Source organism: Nilaparvata lugens, chromosome 14 (genome assembly GCF_014356525.2).
Source record: "Nilaparvata lugens isolate BPH chromosome 14, ASM1435652v1, whole genome shotgun sequence".
In the NCBI taxonomy this organism is placed as follows: domain Eukaryota; kingdom Metazoa; phylum Arthropoda; class Insecta; order Hemiptera; family Delphacidae; genus Nilaparvata; species Nilaparvata lugens.
In genome coordinates, this window is record NC_052517.1 from 6728660 (window position 1) to 6749280 (window position 20621).

The 20621-nt window shown below is 34.8% G+C and overlaps 1 protein-coding gene across 1 annotated transcript in view; it reads right to left on the bottom strand.

Annotated features, from left to right (window-relative positions):
- Nucleotides 1–3782: 3782 nt before the first annotated feature.
- Nucleotides 3783–20621, bottom strand: part of LOC111044755 (histone deacetylase 4) — a 132283-nt gene continuing 115444 nt past the window's right edge. The window contains 6 exon segments of the mRNA XM_039440657.1: nucleotides 3783–3947; nucleotides 7568–7803; nucleotides 10594–10764; nucleotides 12230–12346; nucleotides 15137–15403; nucleotides 19828–19991. Of these exon segments, the coding sequence (XP_039296591.1) occupies nucleotides 3887–3947; nucleotides 7568–7803; nucleotides 10594–10764; nucleotides 12230–12346; nucleotides 15137–15403; nucleotides 19828–19991 (1016 nt within the window). The 3' untranslated portion in view covers nucleotides 3783–3886.

Genomic DNA, 20621 nt, shown 5'->3' on the forward strand with positions numbered 1-20621 from the left:
ACACCAAAGTTGGTAACAAAATGTTAATAACTTAATCCTTATAGATTTTATGAGATTGAACTGAACTTGACAAACACAATATGTTCATCATGTGTATGATAAGATATGTTCAATCTAATATAATCTATAAGGATTGAGTTATTAACATTTTGTTACCAACTTTGGTGTAGACCCAGCTTAAAACCAATATTTGGAAAAAATTGAAGAAAATTATATATGAACTGAACTTGACAAACACATATATTCATCATGTGTATGATAAGATATGTTCAATCTAATATAATCTATAAGGATTGAGTTATTAACATTTTGTTACCAACTTTGGTGTAAACCCAGCTTAAAACCAATATTTGAAAAAAAACTGAAGAAAATTATATAATTATCTTGATTCATGAACAGAACTGATTTGAAAGAACCTATTTTTGGGCGAATTCTATCTAAATTTGGGAAAGGAACAGTTTTGGGCTTTAAGCCTGTTGTTACTTTCACAATTTATTTATTTTATTTATTTATTCACAATCATTCATAGTTGAGAATTATATGGTATCCATCAATGTATAAATAAATATAAGTTTCAAGAACAAAGGAACCTTAAAAATTTGATAAATTCTAAAAAATATTTCAGAGAATACCTCGGGTACTTTGAGTTCTTCAAACCAATATTGTTGGTTCTCCTTTTAAAAAATTATTTATATCAAAAAATAATGATCGATTACCTTCAAAGCTCTGAAATTTTATCTGTAATCATTAACAGTACCTCGAATAGTTTTTGAAAGTTTTAAAATTACCAAAAAAAAAAACACTTTTTTGGACACAGGGGACCTTGAAACGTATAGAAATTTAGAAATTGGGGTACCTTAATTTTTTTCGGAAAGCAATACTTTCCTTTACCTATGGTAATAGGGCAACGAAAGTAAAATATGATAATCTTGGGTTTGGTGAGCTTAAAACAAAAGTCTTTGTAAATCTCAAGGATTATTTCCAAAAATCTGTAGAAATATTGCAAAAATAAATTAAATTAAAAAAAGAGGGTGAAATATGAATTATGAAGGTGAATTAAGCAAACATCAAAGATACGGATTTCTAGATAAATATGTAGACAAGTACACTGTGAAACCTTTATTTACCATCTTCTTAATCGTCTTCTTCTTCTTCTTCTTTCTCTTCTTCTACTTCTTCTTAATCGTCTTTTTCTTCTTCTTCATGTTTTTCTTCTTCTTCATCGTCATCGTCTTCTTTCTCTTATTATACTTCTTCTTCTTTCTCTTCTTCATCTACTTCTTCTTCTTAATCGTCTTTTTCTTCTTCTTCTTCTTAATCCTCCTTTTTCTTCTTCTTCCTCGTCTTTCTCTTCTTCTTCTTCCTCGTCTTTTTCTTCTTCTTCATCTTCATCGTCTTTTTCTTCTTCTTCTAAATCCTCTTTATTCTTCTTCTTCTTCCTCGTCATTTTCTTCTCCTTCCTCCTTTTTCCTCTCCTTTTCCACTCCTCCAATCACACTTTTTACAATTAATATCCTTCACTGAAAAACTACAAAAATATAATTCTTCTTCTCACACATGCATTGATAATTAATCTACTCATTTTCTTCTTCTCCTTACTCTTCCTCCTCCTCCTCCTCCTCCTCCTCCTCCTCCTCCTCCTCCTCCTCTTCCTCCTCATCTCCTTACACTTCTCTAATGATTAATTTTCTCCATTTATAGCTACAAAATAATCATCTTCTATCAACTCACTTATATCTTAAATAAATTTCTTTCAAAATCCACCTCCCAACGCCTCTTCCAAACCTTTTTTATTATTTTTCTTTTCCCATCTTTCTCCTTTTCCTCCACATCTCTTCTAACATCTACCTCCTCTCTAATCTCCTTATTGACCTTCAAATGTAACCAGTTTACAAAATTAGCATGTTGTATTGTATTTATATATTCATATATGGTAGTGAATGCATGGTAGTAAATATATGGTTTGATGATCAATGTAACATCTGCATTATTCCCTTCTCCTCCTCCTACTCATCAACCTTCTCCTCCTCCTCCTCCTCCTCCTCCTAAGGCTGGCCACTAACGGTACAACATGTCGATACAACAAATATGTCCTGTCATCAGGTAGAGGCTTCTAACATAAAATAAACAATAGATAAAAATCTATAAAATCATACATAAAAATAGAAGAAATCACTGGTAAAAATTATAGATAAATATCTTTTAAAATGAATGAATTCAGGGCTACTTCCTTGTATTTATAAAATAGAATTATAGTATCCTTTAAAATAAATAAAATATTTGAAAAATTCTATTAAAAAATACTAAACAATTATTTGTAATCTTGTTTTTTAATATTTTATTAATTTTAAAGGGTACTATAATTCCATTTCATAGATAAATATCTACAAAACCATACATAAAAATAGAAGAAATCACTGGTAAACATTATAAACAATTATTTGTAATCTTGTTTTTTAATATTTTATCAATTTTAAAGGGTACTATAATTCCATTTCATAGATAAATATCTACAAAACCATACATAAAAATAGAAGAAATCACTGGTAAACATTATAGATAAAAATCTATAAAACCATACATGAAAATAGAAGAAATCACTGGTAAACATTATAGATAAAAATCTATAAAACCATACATGAAAATAGAAGAAATCACTGGTAAACATTATAGATAAAAATCTATGAAACCATACATAAAAATAGAAGAAATCACTGGTAAAAATTACAAATTATAACGTTAGAAAAATAATTGAACATCAAATAGAGCAGCGAAGAAAAACTGAACGGAGATACTACAACCTAACCTAAAAACATTTTGCTGGAAGCCTTTTACACTGTGATAAGACAACAATGTATGACGACATGTGTATCATGTATTTTCTACCGTTAGTGGCCAGCCTACACCTTCCAATGTATGAATGAACTCCAGCCTCAAGTGTGGCAATGTATGCACTGATAGTACCAATTTGTATCAAAATGTACAAATTTTAAATCAAATTGTAGCAATTTTGTATCAAATTGTAACAATTTTGGATCAAATTGTAACAATTTTGTATCAAATTGTACAAATTTGTATCAAATTGTACAAATTTGTATCATATTGTACAAATTTGGTATCAAATTGTACCAATTTTGTATCAATTTGTACAAAATTTGTATCAAATTGTACAAATTTGTATCAAATTGTACCAATTTGTATCAAATTGTACCAATTTTGTATCAAATTGTACCAATTTCTATCAAATTGAACCAATTTGTACCAATTTGTATCAATTTGTACAAATTTTGTATCAATTTGTACCAACTTTGTATCAAAATGTACCAATTTGTATCAAATTGCACCAATTTGTATCAAATTGGACCAATTTGTACCAATTTTGCATCAAATTGTACCAATTTTGTATCAATTTGTACAAAATTTGTATCAAATTGTACCAATTTGTATCAAATTGTACCAATTTTGTATCAAATTGTATCAATTTTGTATCAAATTGTACCATTTTCTATCAAATTGAACCAATTTGTACCAAATTTGTATCAAATTGTATCAATTTTGTACAAATTTTGTATCAATTTGTACCAACTTTGTATCAAAATGTACCAATTTGTATCAAATTGCACCAATTTGTATCTAATTGGACCAATTTTGCATCAAATTGTACCAATGCATGTAGTTTTGATAGTATATTGTAACCTCTTAATCTCCTCCTCTTTCACTTCCTCCTTCTCCTCTACGCGCGAATATGACGACACAAACAACGGACGGACAACATTTTTTTTCTCCAATTTTGCTGTCGCTCTGATAACATCGACTATCACAACAGACAGACAGACAACATCGATTATTTTTGGTCGGACACTTGAGTGTGGACTCACTTTGAGGATCACTTGAAGTCGTCTTCCTCCATGGGCTCGACTGACGTCTCACGAGATTGCTCGGGTGTTCTGTAAATCAAAGAGAAATTTTATTTATTCTTGGATACAATCACAAATCATATAGGCTTATATCTTCTTATATCTATATATATAAAAACGAAATGGCACTCACTCACTGACTGACTGACTGACTCACTCACTCGCATAACTAAAAATCTACCGGACCAAAAACGTTCAAATTTGGTAGGTATGTTCAGTTGGCCCTTTAGAGGCGCACTAAGAAATCTTTTGGCAATATTTTAACTCCAAGGGTTGTTTTTAAGGGTTTAAAGTTCGTCTTTTAGCATGTATATTCTTCTTCTCCCAATCTCTTAATTATAATTGAAATTTCCATATCATATGTTACTATAGAACTATAATCTAGATAGAGTACCTCTTCGAAACAGTTGTTAACTGGCAACTAAATTAATAATTTTGTCAGGTTGGCATTAAGTTGAGTCGACTTTGTTAGGTTGGCACCAAGTTGAAGATTTAAATGCATTTATCGCGGAAAAATTGATTGGGCACTTCAATCCTGGGAATATTATATTAATAGCCGTCAGGCTCGCTTCGCTCGCCAGACGTTTAGTCTGGACCCCCGACTGGATTGTTCTATCATATGATAAAAATGCTCAAATGAAAAATGCAGGCGAGCGAAGCGAGCCTGCTGATCTCATTCTTGGACGATCCAGTCGGGGGTCCAGGGGGCGGAGCCCCCTGGCTAGACGGATATGGCGAGCGAAGCGAGCCTGACGGCTAGTATATCTATATAATAAGAGAGAGTATGGTTGTGTTTGTTCGCATCAAAACATGTCAACTTGTGGATTGCATACCGGAAAAACGAGAATGATTTAGATCTCCAAATCTTGCACATAGATTCTAAAAATATCAATCTCGTGCACCTCGAAGCACAAATTTCAATTTTCCTTCTAGATTTTTCATAATTAATGTTCAAATCTCATTGATGGGACATGAAATTTCATAATGGCATAGTATTGTTGTAAAATGTGAATTGTTGTAAATAAAGGAAACTCATAGAGAAATTGATACGCTGGTAGCAATGTGTAGCAATATGTGTTTCGATACAGGAAGCTCATGTTTCGATACAGGAGTTTTGATACAGATGCTGGCAGCCTATGTATCAATGATACTGATAAGATATTACAGGACATATACATAATCACAGGCCACAGCAACTGGCTTATACAGGTAGGGGATAGGAAATTCACAAATGACGCATCATCGCGTCTGAACCACTGGGCTGATTAACTTGAAATTTTGCTTATATATTCTTCATTTACCGAGGATGGTTATATGCCTATTTTGAATCCTTCAAGATTTCAGTAGGTCAAGTTTTCAGTTTGCCAAGTTTTCATTTAAACCTTTGCACGGGTTACCTGCTAGTATATTATATTATATATACTATTAATATATTAGAATTGTAATTTTTTATTGTGTCAAGAGAGCTATAATGGGAAGTATTTCTTCCTGGTGCCCTCATATTGTAATATAAATAAATAAATGATTATGATTAGGAAGGAAAAACAGGTTTGGCCCAAAACTATTCTATTCCCAAATTTTGATAATAAATAAATTAATAATATGTTCAAAAAATATAGGTTATGTTTCTTCCATTAAGCAAGTAATTCTATTTTTCAATAATTTCATAATTAAAATGAGATATTTTGTTGATTATCAATTCTACATTGTTAAATGCTGATCTGGCAACAGAGCAAAGCAAGAAAGAGATAGCGCTATCCGCTTTGTTGAATGATAGACAAGGACTGCAATACCATTGCTAATCAAACACTGCCATTATAACGTGGACCTCACTATAGCTGACGGTAGCTGATACAGGTTTATTGATGTAATATTAACGGTTCATTCTCGTTTAAAATAATCAATTAAGCAAGAAATTATATTTTTCAATAATTTCATAATCAAGCTAGAATATTTTGTTGATGATTCTTTAATTCTACATTGTTAAAAGACGACCTTTGCTCAACATAGCAAAACGAGAAAGAGATAGCGCTATCTGCTTTGTTGAATGATAGACAAGGATAGCAACACCAATGTTAATCAAATACAGTGCTGTCATTATAACGTGGACCTCACTATAGAACAAGAACAACCACATAATGATACAGTAGCAACACACATGATACAGTGTCATCCAATATGATACAGTATCATCTCAACTTGATACACAACACTATAATTTGATAAAAAACTTTTAAACTTCGAATGAATTTTGCATGGCATATCTTCTGATGTCATCTGAATTAATGAATTAATGGGGCATATGAATAAAAATAGGGCATATGCTCATGAGCTTGAGCATGAAGCATAAGGTTTTGCTCATGAGCATTGTGTAGAAGCATAAACATTTGCTCATTTTATATGAATAAGCTTTACCTTATACCATAGAGAAACAATTCCTAGCATAAGTAGATATCCCATGGTATAGGACGTTTATAACGCAACTTTTACTGTTATCCCAAGTCGATAGTTCATGTAATTCTTTCCCGTGAAGCTGTGTGACACTGGTAGTCTCTCATATTGTGCCATTCATACACTCTCACCCCAACAAAACAGTAGAATTCAACAATAATCAGCAGTAATCAGCTTGAGATAACAGTAAAAGTTGCGACATAAACGCCCTATAACATGGGATATCTACTTACACTATTGTTTCTCTATGCTTATACTCTTACCTTATGCTCCTGAACTCTGGAGCAAATGCTCACGTATTTTAAAGATTTTTCATCAGCTGATTCGCCTTTGTGGCCTTACTTTGTTTTTATAGCTCACGTGAGCGCTAAATATGCAAGTATAGACACTGCTTGTGTTTGGTCGCCTGCTCGTTTTTTTGGGTTAGTTGAGTTCTGAATTTTGAAATAATAGCGGGAAAAAAGTCATATATATAATAATCTTTAGCATTATCTTATAATATCAATAGCCTTCTTATAATCGTCTACACTCTCATCTACTTGGATGCCTATTTCCTACTCTGTGATGGCTATCTTTATATCGGATAGGTATCTTTTGTATTTATTCTTTTGTAGGAATAATGGTGATATATATCATGCTTGAATCTAAAAAGAGTTTTTTATAGTTCTCAACTATTGGTTGTGATCGTATCTGGTATAGTTACCTCTTACACGAATTAGTTGAGCCATTTTACTATGAGCAAAAGGTGAAAAGCTGCTCCAGACGACTCACCTTTTTTGAAGCATTTGCTTCAACAGTTGAGCAAATGCTCCAGTTTATTCATACAATTTTGAGCATAAGCTTCTACTTTTGAGCAAATGCTCAAACTATTTTTTTGATGAGCATGAGTAGAAGGTTTCACTCACGTTTATTCATAGAAAATGAAGAAAATGCTCCATATTTTAGAAGTATAATTATTTCACTTCTAACAGGGAAGAAGTGATCTATTCAACTCATTCTAAGTGATCACAGAATGTAAAATTATTTAACTGATATATTATTTACTGGCCGTTGACGTTACTGTTCACGTATACTTCGTTACTGTTCACTTTACTTACTGTTCACGTATTTTGCTAACTTACAAAATTTCATAAGCAAATGCTCAACTTTACTCATATGGCCCAATGAATTAATGAATGGATCTATTATAATTCACTCACTGGGAATGCATACGACTAGCGGCAGCCATTTGTTGCTGTTGTTGTTGTTGCTGTTGTTGTTGCATAGAGAGAGAAGCCATGGTTGCTGTCACTGTCTCACTCTCCTCACTACAACTGTCCACTCCTCCTCCTCCTCCAGCTCCCCCCATTCCTCCTCCTCCAGTCAGCTGTTGAGCCTCCAACGCGCAGCATGCCACCAAATGAGCGCTGCGTTTCAGGACTGGCCAACGATTTAGCTGAAAAAAAAGTTGAAAATGATAAAATAAAATTGAAATTTGCCACGAAAAACAACGTTCACAAATAATGGAACAAAGTTAAGAACCTAAAGGAACGTACAGATAACCTACTCTAGAACATGGTACGCCATAGTGGAGTAGGTCAATTTCCACACAGAAAAAACTAAACAAGTAGAGGACACATTATAAGAATTTTTTGTAACTAACTATTGTATGTAATATTGTAATTTATCTAATATTTTGTGTAATTGATGTTGTAGTTTTAGTTTTTTTGGGAAATAAACATTTATTTATTTATTTATTTTATTTATTTAACGTACAGATATACGCGCCGCGAACATGAGCAATTCACTTTTAATCAGCTGATTATATCTGTATTTTCACAGAAACGGTAAGATACACATATAAAAAGCTTGGCATCAGCTGATTAGAAGTGAATTGCTCATGTTCGCGGCGCGTATATCTGTACGCACCTTTACAATATGATTATTTCAATTAAATTATTTTAAGATCGCTGCTATCCAGAGTCAGTTTATCAGTATGGTGTTCGGTAAGGTTGTGCAAAGGCTAAAAATAAACTTTCTACTGATGATATTTTTCAAAGTTTTTCGTTTTTTATATCATTAAGCTATCTATATGATAAAGTTTTCTCAGAAAAACATTTTTTTCGACTCATTGCTTTTTGAGATATGAGCACCTAAAGCTCAAACTTTTGGGACAGAACATTTCAAATTCGGTAAGAGATAAATCCATGAGATTCAAAGGAAAGATATTCTTCATGGTATTGTTGATTTAATAAAACAAAAATTTTCTGAAAATATCAATTTTTAAGATAGTTATTCAATTTACCAAATATAACCAAAAATAACTAAAAAAAAATGATATTTTCAGAAAATTTTCGTTTTATTCAATAATCATCAATACCATGAGGAATTTATCCACTAAATTTCATGGATCTATCTCTTACCGAATTTGGAATATTCTGTCCCAAAATTTTGAACTTTAGGCACTCATATATATCTCAAAAAGCAATGATCGGAAAAAAAAAATGTTTTCCAGAGAAAACTTTTTTTATTTTGATAGCTTGATGATATACAAATCGAAAAACTTTGAAAAATATCACCATTAGAAAGTTTATTTTTAGCCTTTGAACAGTAAGCATTCCTGACCAGCAATTAGGAGGTACTGGGTTCGATTCCCGGGCTGACATAATTTTTGTATAGTAGCGCTCATCGAATTTCTTCCATCTAGCTGTTTACCCAGTTGTCAATATTTGCAGTAGCAGAAGTATTCGGGGTGATTTACAGCATTTAACTGGGATTCTCGTTTAATAATAACTATGAATTATTATAATAAAGACTAACTATGAATATATAGTAAAGTAATAAATAATACCATAGAGAAACAATAGCATGAGTAGATATCCCATGGTATAGGTCGTTCATGTCGCAACTTTTACTGTTATCTCAAGCCGATAGTCCACGTAGTCCTTTCCCGTGAAGCTGTGTGACGCTGGTAGTCTCACATACTGTGCCGTTTATACTCTCTCACCCCAACAAAATAGTAAAAACCGACAGTAATCGATAATAATCGGCTTGAGATAACAGTAAAAGTTGCGACATAAACGCCCTATACCATGGGATATCTACTCACGCTATTGTTTATCTATGATAATACTAAAATTCAGAATAACTTGTCATAATCAATAAAGTATAAAACCTTGTCAGACGATAGAAGAAAATTGTCACTTATTATCTGGATAGAAGCATACAGAAAAGATAAAAATGTATAATTGCTGTGGAGAAAGATAGAAGAACAGCTTTGCCGATTCTCTGCCCGTGAACCAAATTGTTCATATAGTGAGATCCACGTTATAATGACAGTGAAGAAAGATTGAACCGTGTTGCCGATTCTCTGCCTTCACACTACCTATCTAGAGAGGATAACTGATATTAACAGTTCATTCTTGTTAAAAATCAATCGAATTAAATAATCAATCACATTTTATTCGTGAAGAAATTATATTTTTCAATGATTTAATTATGCATTTCCATAATAATTGGGATTAAATATTTTGTTAATCATTAATGATATTTCTACATTGTTAAAACACAATCAGGCTGAAGTAGAGAAGAAGATAGCTCTATCTGCTTTGTGGAATGATAGACAAGGATAGCAACACCAATGTTGTGGGAGTGGTCGTAGTCGAGTGGATCAGATGCTGGCTTCATGATTCAGAGGCCCGGGTTCAAACCCCGGCCCGGGCAAGATATTTATCTCGGGCCACTCCCGTGTTTCGGATGGACACGTTAAGCCGTCGGTCCCGGCTGCCTAAGAAGCAGTCGTTAGGTCATGTCAGGTCAATTTCAGGTCAGAGGCCCTGAAATTGATCAGTTGCGACCTGAAAACTCTGACACCAGGCCTGAGCCAGCCAGGTCACTCGATATTATCATAGAGAAACGATAGCATAGATATCCCATGGTATAGGGCGTTTATGTCGCAACTTTTACTGTTATCCCAAGCCGATAGTTCACAAAGTTCTTTCCTATGCAGCTGTGTGACGCTGGTACTCTCTCAAATTGTGCCGTTCATACACTATCACCCCAACAAAACAGTAAAAACTGTCAATAATCGACAGTAATCGGCTTGAGATAACAGTAAAAGTTGCGACATAAATTCCCTATACCATAGGATATCTACTTACGCTATTGTTTCTCTATGATATTATTATTATTATTATCATCAAATAATTTCATTATAACGTGGTCCTCACTATAGTTGCTAACGTACCTGTATGGCTATAGTCTTCTGCATAGTCTCAACTGCGTTCTGATTGGGCGGTCGTCTCAGCTCCTCGTCACTGATTGGTCGAGGCTCGTCACCCAGCAGTGCACGCACACATTCCTCCGCCGAATCACAGATGGCCGGCAAATCGTAGCCGCCTTCCAGGGATAGCACCACCTGGCAGAGAAAAGGCGTTTATTCGTCACATTTCAGACATACATTTCAGCTGTGTACATGACAATACAATTGAAGAACGATAAGATGAACAGTAGAGATACAATTGAAGAAGAGGAAAGAGGAGAAGGAGGAGTTGAAGAAGAAGAAGAAGAAGAAGAAGAAGAGAAAGGAGAAGAAGAAAGAAGAAAGAAGAAGAAGAATTGGAAGTATTAGAGGCGAGGAGGAATACAGTGAGAAGGAGGAGAAGGAGGATGAGAAGAAGAAGACGAGACAAGAAGAAGAAAAAGAGAAAGAAGCACAAGGAGGAGAAGAAGGAGAAGAAGACAGGAGGATGAGAAGAAGAAGACGAGAGAAGAAGAAGAAAAAGAAGATGGTAGACAAGGAAAAGGAGGCGGAGAAGGAGAAAAAGAAGGACAGGCAGAAGGAGAAGAACGAAGAGGTGAAGAAAAAGACAAAACACAGGAGGAGGAGGAGGAGGAGGAGGAGGAGAAGGATGATAGGGGGAGAGAATGAGGAGGAGCAGAAAGAGAAGGGAGAGGAGAAGGATAAATGGAAGAAGAAGAAGACAGGAGGATGAGAAGAATATGAAGAAGAATCAGAAGATGGTGGACAAGGAAAAGAAGGAGGGAAAGAAAAAGGAGGACAGGGAAAAGGATAAGAACGAAGAGGTAAAAAAAAACAGGTGGAGGAGAAGGATCAGTTGAAGAAGAAGAAGAAGAAGAAGAAGGATGAGGAGAATGAGGAGAAGAAAAAGAAGGGGAGAAGGACAAAAGTAAGAACAACAAGGTAGAGTGGGTGGAGGATTCAGATTCAGATTCCTTTATTCATGTGTTCAACAAAACATGATTCAACTTACGTTCTAGCGTTAAAAATAAATACCAGTACCGGTTAAATGACATGGTGAATCATATTAAACTAATGAGTTCTACAATAATATTGAGCAAGAAAAGTGATGAAAAATGCAAAAGTTAAGATACTACTGTAATGTTTTCACATGAAACGGTGAAGTTTGGACCAGTAAGTCCATTCTCAGAGAGGGTATCAAGGATACCCTCCCCTTCAGCACTTAACCGTAAGGTTAAGGAGAAGGAGAAGAAGAAGGCAGGTGAAGAACAAGATTGATTGATTGATTGATTGAGTACTTTATTTATGTAGATTACAATATATACTGGCTTATACACTTGTATACAATAGCTTACAATACAGCAAAGTTATAGATGAATTTACATAATATAGACTAAGAAAATAACTATTGAACTGTATGTGATATGAAAAAGCAATTTGTAATATAATAACTATAGATAATAATCATATTGTTATGCATCTACATAAATTGGCGGAGCTTTGGACATATCAATGTCCATTCTTTGGGAAGAATATTAAAAATAGGAGACAAAGAAGAACCATCAGTTCTGACTTCTATCAAGTTCGATTATAAATTATCAACAAGTTTCAGTTAAGTTACCTTCTTATCAGCCAACTGCATCAACTGTTGTGTCATGTACCCGAAACAGGCCGGAGTCAACTTGTAGCCTCCCAATGGAGGCGGGTGCCCGGCTGCTGCGTCGAATCCAGCCGATACCTACAGACACACAATCATTCAATTAAATAATAATCAATTTATTATTATTATAAATCTACTTTCCCCAGCAAGAGGGAGACAAATAGGAGAAGAAGAGAAACAGAATAATACAGATATAAAACGAGAATGACAGAGGATTAAAGACAGTAATAAAAGGAAGGATAAATAGTGAATAACTTTGGACCCAGCACTGAGCCCCTAGTCACCCCAGTTATCAAAATCATTGTTAACGTACAAAAACTTCAACTTATCAGCATGGTATCCTTAGTAAACATGAGGTAGAGAGGATTGGCGAGCCCTAAAATTAACAAAAATTGGATAAATATTGAATTACACTGAACCTGTTATCATCATTCGGGATATGAAAAGCCTTTAAAAGATCTAAAAAAAACTGAGAATACACAAAACGAAAAGTATTTTACTTAAATATACCAACTTATCACAGAAATATACTCCATAAATGAGAGGGGGTTTTGAGGTACCCAAAATTAACAAGAATGCAACAAAATCCCCAAATCAACAGAATTGCAACAAAAAACCGGGAGAACATTGTACTATGTTTTTTGTTTTTAATAGATTATAAATTGCAATGTATAATTAAAAAATGTGAAAGTAACACATAACCTAGCTACATCTGGACTATCGTATACATTAGAATTGGAACCGTTTTGGGATAAGCCTGGAAGTTGAGGTGATTAAATGATTGGTTTATTTACGAGCATAATGTCCCCTACCAAATTTGATACAAACAACTCACTTCCGTATCAAATCCTCCACCAAACTTGATACAACTAACTTCCGTATCAAATTCCACAACAAATTTGATACAAACAACTCGCTTCCGTATCAAATCCTCCACCAAACTTGATACAAACAACTAACTCTCGTATCAAATCCCCCAACAAACTTAATACAAACAACTAACTTCCGTATCAAATCACCCAACAAATTTGATACAAACAAGTCACTCCGTATCGATACACAAATAACGTGAATTTCCTATCCCGTATGTGTATAAAACTATTCTTTCCTTTATTATTTTACTAGCAGGTAACCCGTGCTACGCAAGGGTTTAATAAAAAACTTCACCTACTGAAATCTTGGAGAATTTAATATAGGCCTATAATCATCCTCGGTTAATTAAGAGTCTATAAGGAAAATTGCGAGTTAATCAGTTGAGTAGTTGAGATGTGATGATAGCGGATCTCTCTTTCTCGCTTTGCTCTGTTGCCAGATGGTCTTTTAACAATGTAGAATTAATCATTAATTAACAAAATATTTCATCTTAATTATGAAAATTCATTATGAAATTATTGAAAAATAGAATTTCTTGCTTAATAAAATTATTGATCATTTTAAACAATAATGAACCTTTAATATAACATCAATAAACCGGTATCAGCAAGACAGGGGATCGGCAATGTTATTCTTTCTTTCTCCACTGCCAACTGCCATTATAACGTGGACCTCACTATAGCAGTTAACCCATTCTCCCTCCGCAAGGGTTTATTTTAAAACTTGACAATCTGAAAACTTGACCTACCGTACTGAAATCTTGAAGAATTTGAAATAGCCTATAACCATCCTCGGTAAATTGAAAATCTATATGCCAAATTGCAAGTTAATCAGTCGAGTAGTTGAGACGTGATGATGCGTCATTCGTGAATTTCCTATCCCCAACATGTATAAGCTAATTCTTTACTTTATTATTGACCGAGCGAAGTGAGATCTAAGATTCAAGTCGACGGTTTGGCATTTCTCTTTATGTTTATATGTTGCGCATTTACGGCGAAACGCGGTAATAGATTTTCATGAAATTTGACAGGTATGTTCCTTTTAAAATTGCGCGTCGACGTATATACAAGGTTTTTGGAAATTTTGCATTTCAAGGATAATATAAAAGGGAAGGAGCCTCCTTCATACGCCAATATTAGAGTAAAAATCTGACTATAGAATTATTCATTATAAATCAGCTGTCGAAAGATTATAAATTGCATGCCATGAAGCATGCAATGCAATATCTCAATGTAACTTGGTGAAAAATCAGCAGCTGTGTAGACTATTAATTGCATTCCTCATTGAATGCAATTTTTATGCACTATTAAATTAAATATTGATTGTGTGCAATAACGCATGCAATTAATAACTAAAATAACATAGTATTGTCTCTCGAACTTTCTCTGCTTTGAACTCGGGCTGACCTGTTGTCAGTATGTCTTGAAGGAGATTAGCTTATGATGTTAGCATTTTTGATACACCAACCCCAACAGCCATTAGTCGTTTTAGTCAGGTTTTACTCTGATGGACAGTATAAGGGGAGGCTGTGGTTTATAACTGCGCGAGGTCTACTGTTCACAGATCTATTAGTACTATTAGTTCTGTGAACAGTAGACCTCACATAGTATTCTCATCCACTAGTACCTGATTGAAACTATAGACCTTATCGAAATACAGCAATAGACTGGCTTCTCCACACATCTGTGTAATCACTTGTCAGCTGATTTATGATGAATAATTCTATAGTCTGATTTTTACTCTATTATAGGCGTGTGAAGGAGGCTCCTTTTTCCTTTTATATTATCCTTGAAATGCAAAATTTCCAAAAACCTTGTATATACGTCGACGCGCAAATTAAAAAGGAACATACCTGTCAAATTTCATGAAAATCTATTACCGCGTTTCGCCGTAAATGCGCAACATATAAACATTTACACATTAAGAGGAATGCCAAACCGTCGACTTGAATCTTAGACCTCACTTTGCTCGGTCAATTATAGATTGATGACTCACCAGTACAATGTCGGGCGCAAACTGCGTGGCAATGGGCATGACAATGGCCCTGAACGCGGCCAGATACTCGGCGTCTCCCATGGGAGGGTTGAGGCCCCCCGACCAGGCCACATTCACGTTGAAGCCGAGCCCCGCCCCCGCGCCGCACTCGGTCGGTCCCCCCGTGCCCGGGAAGAAGTTGCCGTCGTCGTGCCGGTGCAGTGACACGTACAACACCCGATCATCCTCGTAGAACATCTGCTGGGTGCCGTTGCCGTGATGCACGTCCTGAAAAGAAACCGACAACAATGCCATTATATAATTAATTCTTGATTTTATTCATTTATACAATAAGTACATTATCAGAATGATAGGGAGAGGAAAAATAAGGTAACCTTGGGCTAATCCTCTCCCAAATTTAGATAACACATAAGGGGTATTCACAATGTTGGAGATAGCTGGCTAAGTCGAGCTATTCGCTATCTCCAGCTATTTGCTAAGTCTGTGTTAACTCAATGCTACAGTGGTACGTTAGAATAGTTATTTGTGCAACTAGTGCGCAAAGTGACAGTTTGCTGCACCGAAAGAAACGTTTACGCCCGAGCCGTAGGCGAGGGCGGAATGGTTTCTTGAATGCAGCAGAGGAACTTTGCGCACGTATTTCACATTAAGTTTTTCCTACAGTTACCATTGAATATGAAAAGTGGGTAATTATGGGTAAAATTGCCTGAAATGCATCAAATGTTTTTCTGTGTAATTTTTTTTTGATAAAAACCTTAATCCTAAAATCCTAAAGTCCTCGTTGTCCTTGGTTATAATATATAATGAATAATAATTAGCGCGTTGTGCTTGGTTGCACCTCTGCTCACTATAGCAGCCACAGCAGTCACTGTTACCAACTTCATTTTGATTTTGCTGCACTGTTGCTCCATATAACCTACTAAGTATTTTGCGTTGCCATGTTGCAAATCTGGAGTGCAGAAAAATTTTTCCCGCACTAGAGCGGAAAAGTGATTCTTTGCGTTCTGTAATCAGTGCAGCAATGGCCACTTTTCAACGTAACTGTAGGAAAAAAAATTAACAGACGAGATAGCAGATAGCGCAGGTTTGAGTCCGCTAACTCTAGCTATCTCTGTTAAAACGGCAGCCATATGTTTATAATCTTACTTTTTCAAACTAACTTTGAGTTACACAAATTATCCGCTTGGATCGCTACTGCAGTTAGCTAATAGCAGATGGTTTTTTAGATGGGGCGTTCACAATCCAGAGTTATCAAATAGCACTTTAGCTGGCTAAAACAACATTGTCAATACCCCTATAGTCCGAAATAGGTCAAGTCTTTTAGTTCTTCAATTTGACAAAATTTTCAGTCCTCAAGTATTTTCACAGTATTTTTATATTTTTAAGTGTTTATATTTAAATCATGCATTATGTACGTTGTATCATTTTATTCTTGATATTATTGTTGTTTTATTGACATATATGGAGGAAACCTTAAATAGAGGTTTCCAATAGCATTGTTTGGGTCCTGAATGGAATGAGACTTTTATTCTATTATTTTGTTATTTTATTTTGATGTATTTATAATGTATATTTTGACGTTTCCGATAGCATTGTTTGTATGCACTAAAGGAATAAAAATCATTCTTATTATTATTCTTCACAAAGTAGATTTTCAAATATAGATGCTTCAAAACCAAACATAGAAGAAATATTTCACATTATTATGAATGAAATAGGAAATATTTACATACTGAAAATATATTTTCCTACAGTTACGTTGAAAAGTGGCCATTGCTGCACTGATTACAGAACGCAAAGAATCACTTTTCCGCTCTAGTGCGGGAAAAATTTTTCTGCACACCAGATTTGCAACATGGCAACGCAAAATACTTAGTAGGTTATATGGAGCAACAGTGCAGCAAAATCAAAATGAAGTTGGTAACAGTGACTGCTGTGGCTGCTATAGTGAGCAGAGGTGCAACCAAGCACAACGCGCTAATTATTATTCATTATATATTATAACGAGGACAGCAACAGCACAGTGCCACCACAGCACACACCACACAGCTGCCCCCCGCCATTCAAACACTACTAAGTTATTTGATGGATTTCAGGCAATTTTACCCATAATTACCCACTTTTCATTTTCAATGGTAACTGTAGGAAAAACTTAATGTGAAATACGTGCGCAAAGTTCCTCTGCTGCACTCAAGAAACCATTCCGCCCTCGCCTACGGCTCGGGCGTAAACGTTTCTTTCGGTGCAGCAAACTGTCACTTTGCGCACTAGTTGCACAAATAACTATTTTGTAGAGTTTTCTCGTTTTCGCGGACAAGGGCTTCATGAAGCACTTTGTGAGCAGTAATTGTTCACATCATTATATTTTATTTGTATCATACATGATGGTATGTATATTCCCTCAATAAAAGAAGAGTATGCTTTGCACATTATTAATAATTGTTGCTTTGTTATTCGGAAGCAATTGATTATTTAAGTTTAACTATAGAATAATAGTTGCTCTTACTTCATTGCTGTTGAATAGTAATAATTATATTAATTATAATGTAATACATTTTTGTTTTTGGAATATTTTTATTTTGTATTTCGCTGCTTTCCAATGTAGCCTTTAATTATTTGAAGTGTACCGATGTGAACAATAAAACTTGATTGATTTGAATTACCGAAAAACAAACTTAATTCACTTATATTACGTGACAACAATTATCAGTTCAATATTATCTTCAAAATTTTATATTTGTTTGCTTTTTAAATGTGAATTTGTGTTCAGAAATGAGTTTTCTTGATTTTAAACTTAAAACAAAAAGTCAAAGTGCAAATGTTTATAGTGAGGTCCACGTTTAATTAGCAATGGTATTGCTATCCTTGTCTATCATTCAACAAAGCAGATAGCGCTATCTCTTTCTCGCTTTGCTCTGTTGCCAGATCTTCTTTCAACAATGTAGAATTGATAATAAATTAACAAAATATTTCATCTCAATTATTAAAATTCATTATAAAATTATTGGAAAATATCATTTCTTGATTGATTATTTTAAAAGAGAATGAACAGTTAATATTACATCAGAATTGTATCAGCTACCGTCTATAGAAGGCATTGACAAGACAGAAGATCGGCAACGTTGTTCTTCTATCTTTCTCCACTGCCATTATAACGTGGACATCACGATAATAGTCATCCGTTTATAGCCAAAGCTACAGGACCTGGACTGTAAATATTATTTGGGTCGAATTTGCACTTACCCGAATGATAATAGGAATTCATTTTTTAAAATTCATTTATCTATTCTATTTTTCAATATAATTGATTTATTTTATACATGTTTTAGAATAAAATAAATTATGATCACCCCGACACATATTATTATAGTGGGATATCATAATTAGGACTGAGTTTAGTATTAGCAAACTTTTGTATGTATAATATAATAATTATAAATAGAAATGAAAAATACCCTTTTCCTACAGATACCCTTAAAAGTGATCATTTGTGCACTGATTGCAGGCTGCAAAGAATCACTTTTCCGCACTAGTGCGCAAAGTGAGTACTTTGCGTACTCCAGATTTGCAGCCTGACAACGCAAAATAGTTAGTAGGTTATATGGAGCACCAGTGCAGCAAAATCAAAATTAAGTTGGTAACAGTGACTGCTGTGGCTGCTATAGTGAGCAGAGGTGCAACCAAGCACAACGCGCTAATTATTATTCATTATATATTATAACCAAGGACAACGACAGCACAGTGCACTCAAGAAACCATTCCGCCCTCGCCTACGGCTCGGGCGTAAACGTTTCTTTCGATGCAGCAAACTGTCACTTTGCGCACTAGTTGCACAAATAACTATTTTTGAATATTATTTTATCACATCATGTTTCAACATTCATGCCATCTGAAACATGTGATAAAATAATTCAAAAGAGGGTACTGAGATTTTTATTTCTATTTTTATTACAAGAAGCCCTAAACAGAAAAGAGACAATCGTATAAATATCGGGGACCGAGCTTCGCTCTGGAGTACAAAAGCATAAAAAATGTATTACGAAACAAAAAATTATAATAACATTCATACATAAATGTTCTATCTAATCACAGTGAATTGAGATTAATTCCCAGAGGAATACAAAAAATTCCCTCACAAAGGCCCGGTTGCACAAAAACCGATTGAATTTTAATCCTGATTAATTTCACGTGAACCAATCCAGAGAAGACCATTTCAAAAAGATGGATCTTCTGGAATTAATCAGGATTGAAAATAACCCGGCTTTTTTGCAACCGGCACGAAGTACCTGATTGAATGATTACAAAAGTTCAACAGCTGAGTCATAATTTCGACACAGTCCCACACACATGAACTCGCTCACTCACTTCCATCATCAACAAACGACGAAATAATTATTATCAGCTGTTTTTCCAAGGATGAATAATAATTATCCTTTTTATGTCCTTCAGCGAGTTTTCCCAGGGATGAGACCTAGTGCAATCGAATTTTTATATTATAAACCTACTATGTTCTGAATTTCGTGAGAATCGTTAGAGCCGTTTTCGAGATCCGGTGAAAATACTAACATATAAACAGAAATTTATTGCTCAGTTAATAGTATAGGATTATGTATATGTTTTGTCAATAAACTGTTCTGGTTGCAATTCATTGACAATCATTGAAATTATAATAATATTATTTGTGTGCTCACCCAATCAACTATAAGTATCCGCCTCAGATCAAGTCTTTGTTGCAGCAACCTGGCAGCTATGGCCACAGAGTTGAAGAAACAGAAGCCCATCGCCTGTGAGGTCTCCGCGTGGTGACCTGGAGGTCTTACTACCGCCATGCCATTCTTCATGTCTCCCATTGCAGCTGGAATCAAACATTAAAATTATTAATTTATAAATTCATTAATTTTTTAGGACTAAGTAAAAAATGTTTTCTCAATCCAAGATGGTAGACCACAACACTTAGGCTCAACTCACACTGGTTTGACTCGAATCGTACGACTCCAGTCGAGGATATTCCTGTCTCTCGACTCGACCCTACGACTTTATGGCTCATTGTCACTACTTCAGTTCCATGCTACTCCATTTCTAACCTTACTTCATTAAAAATATAATATACAGTAACTAGTCGTCAGGCTCGCTTCGCTTGCCATATCCGTCTAGCCAGGGGGCTCCGCCCCCTGGACCCCCGACTGGATCGTCCAAGAATGAGATCATATCTCGCTTCGCTCGCCTGCATTTTTCATTTGAGCATTTTTATCATATGTTAGGACGATCCAGTCGGGGTCCAGACTAAACGGATATGGCAAGCGAAGCGAGCCTGACGGCTAGTAATACAATATTCCCAGGAATAGTTCTGATTGAAGTAGCAGTGCCCAATCAATTTTTCCGCGATAAATGCATTTCAATCTTCAACTTGGTGCCAACCTAACAGTCAACTCAACTTAATGCCAATCTGACAAAATTATTAATTTAGTTACCAGTTAACAACTGT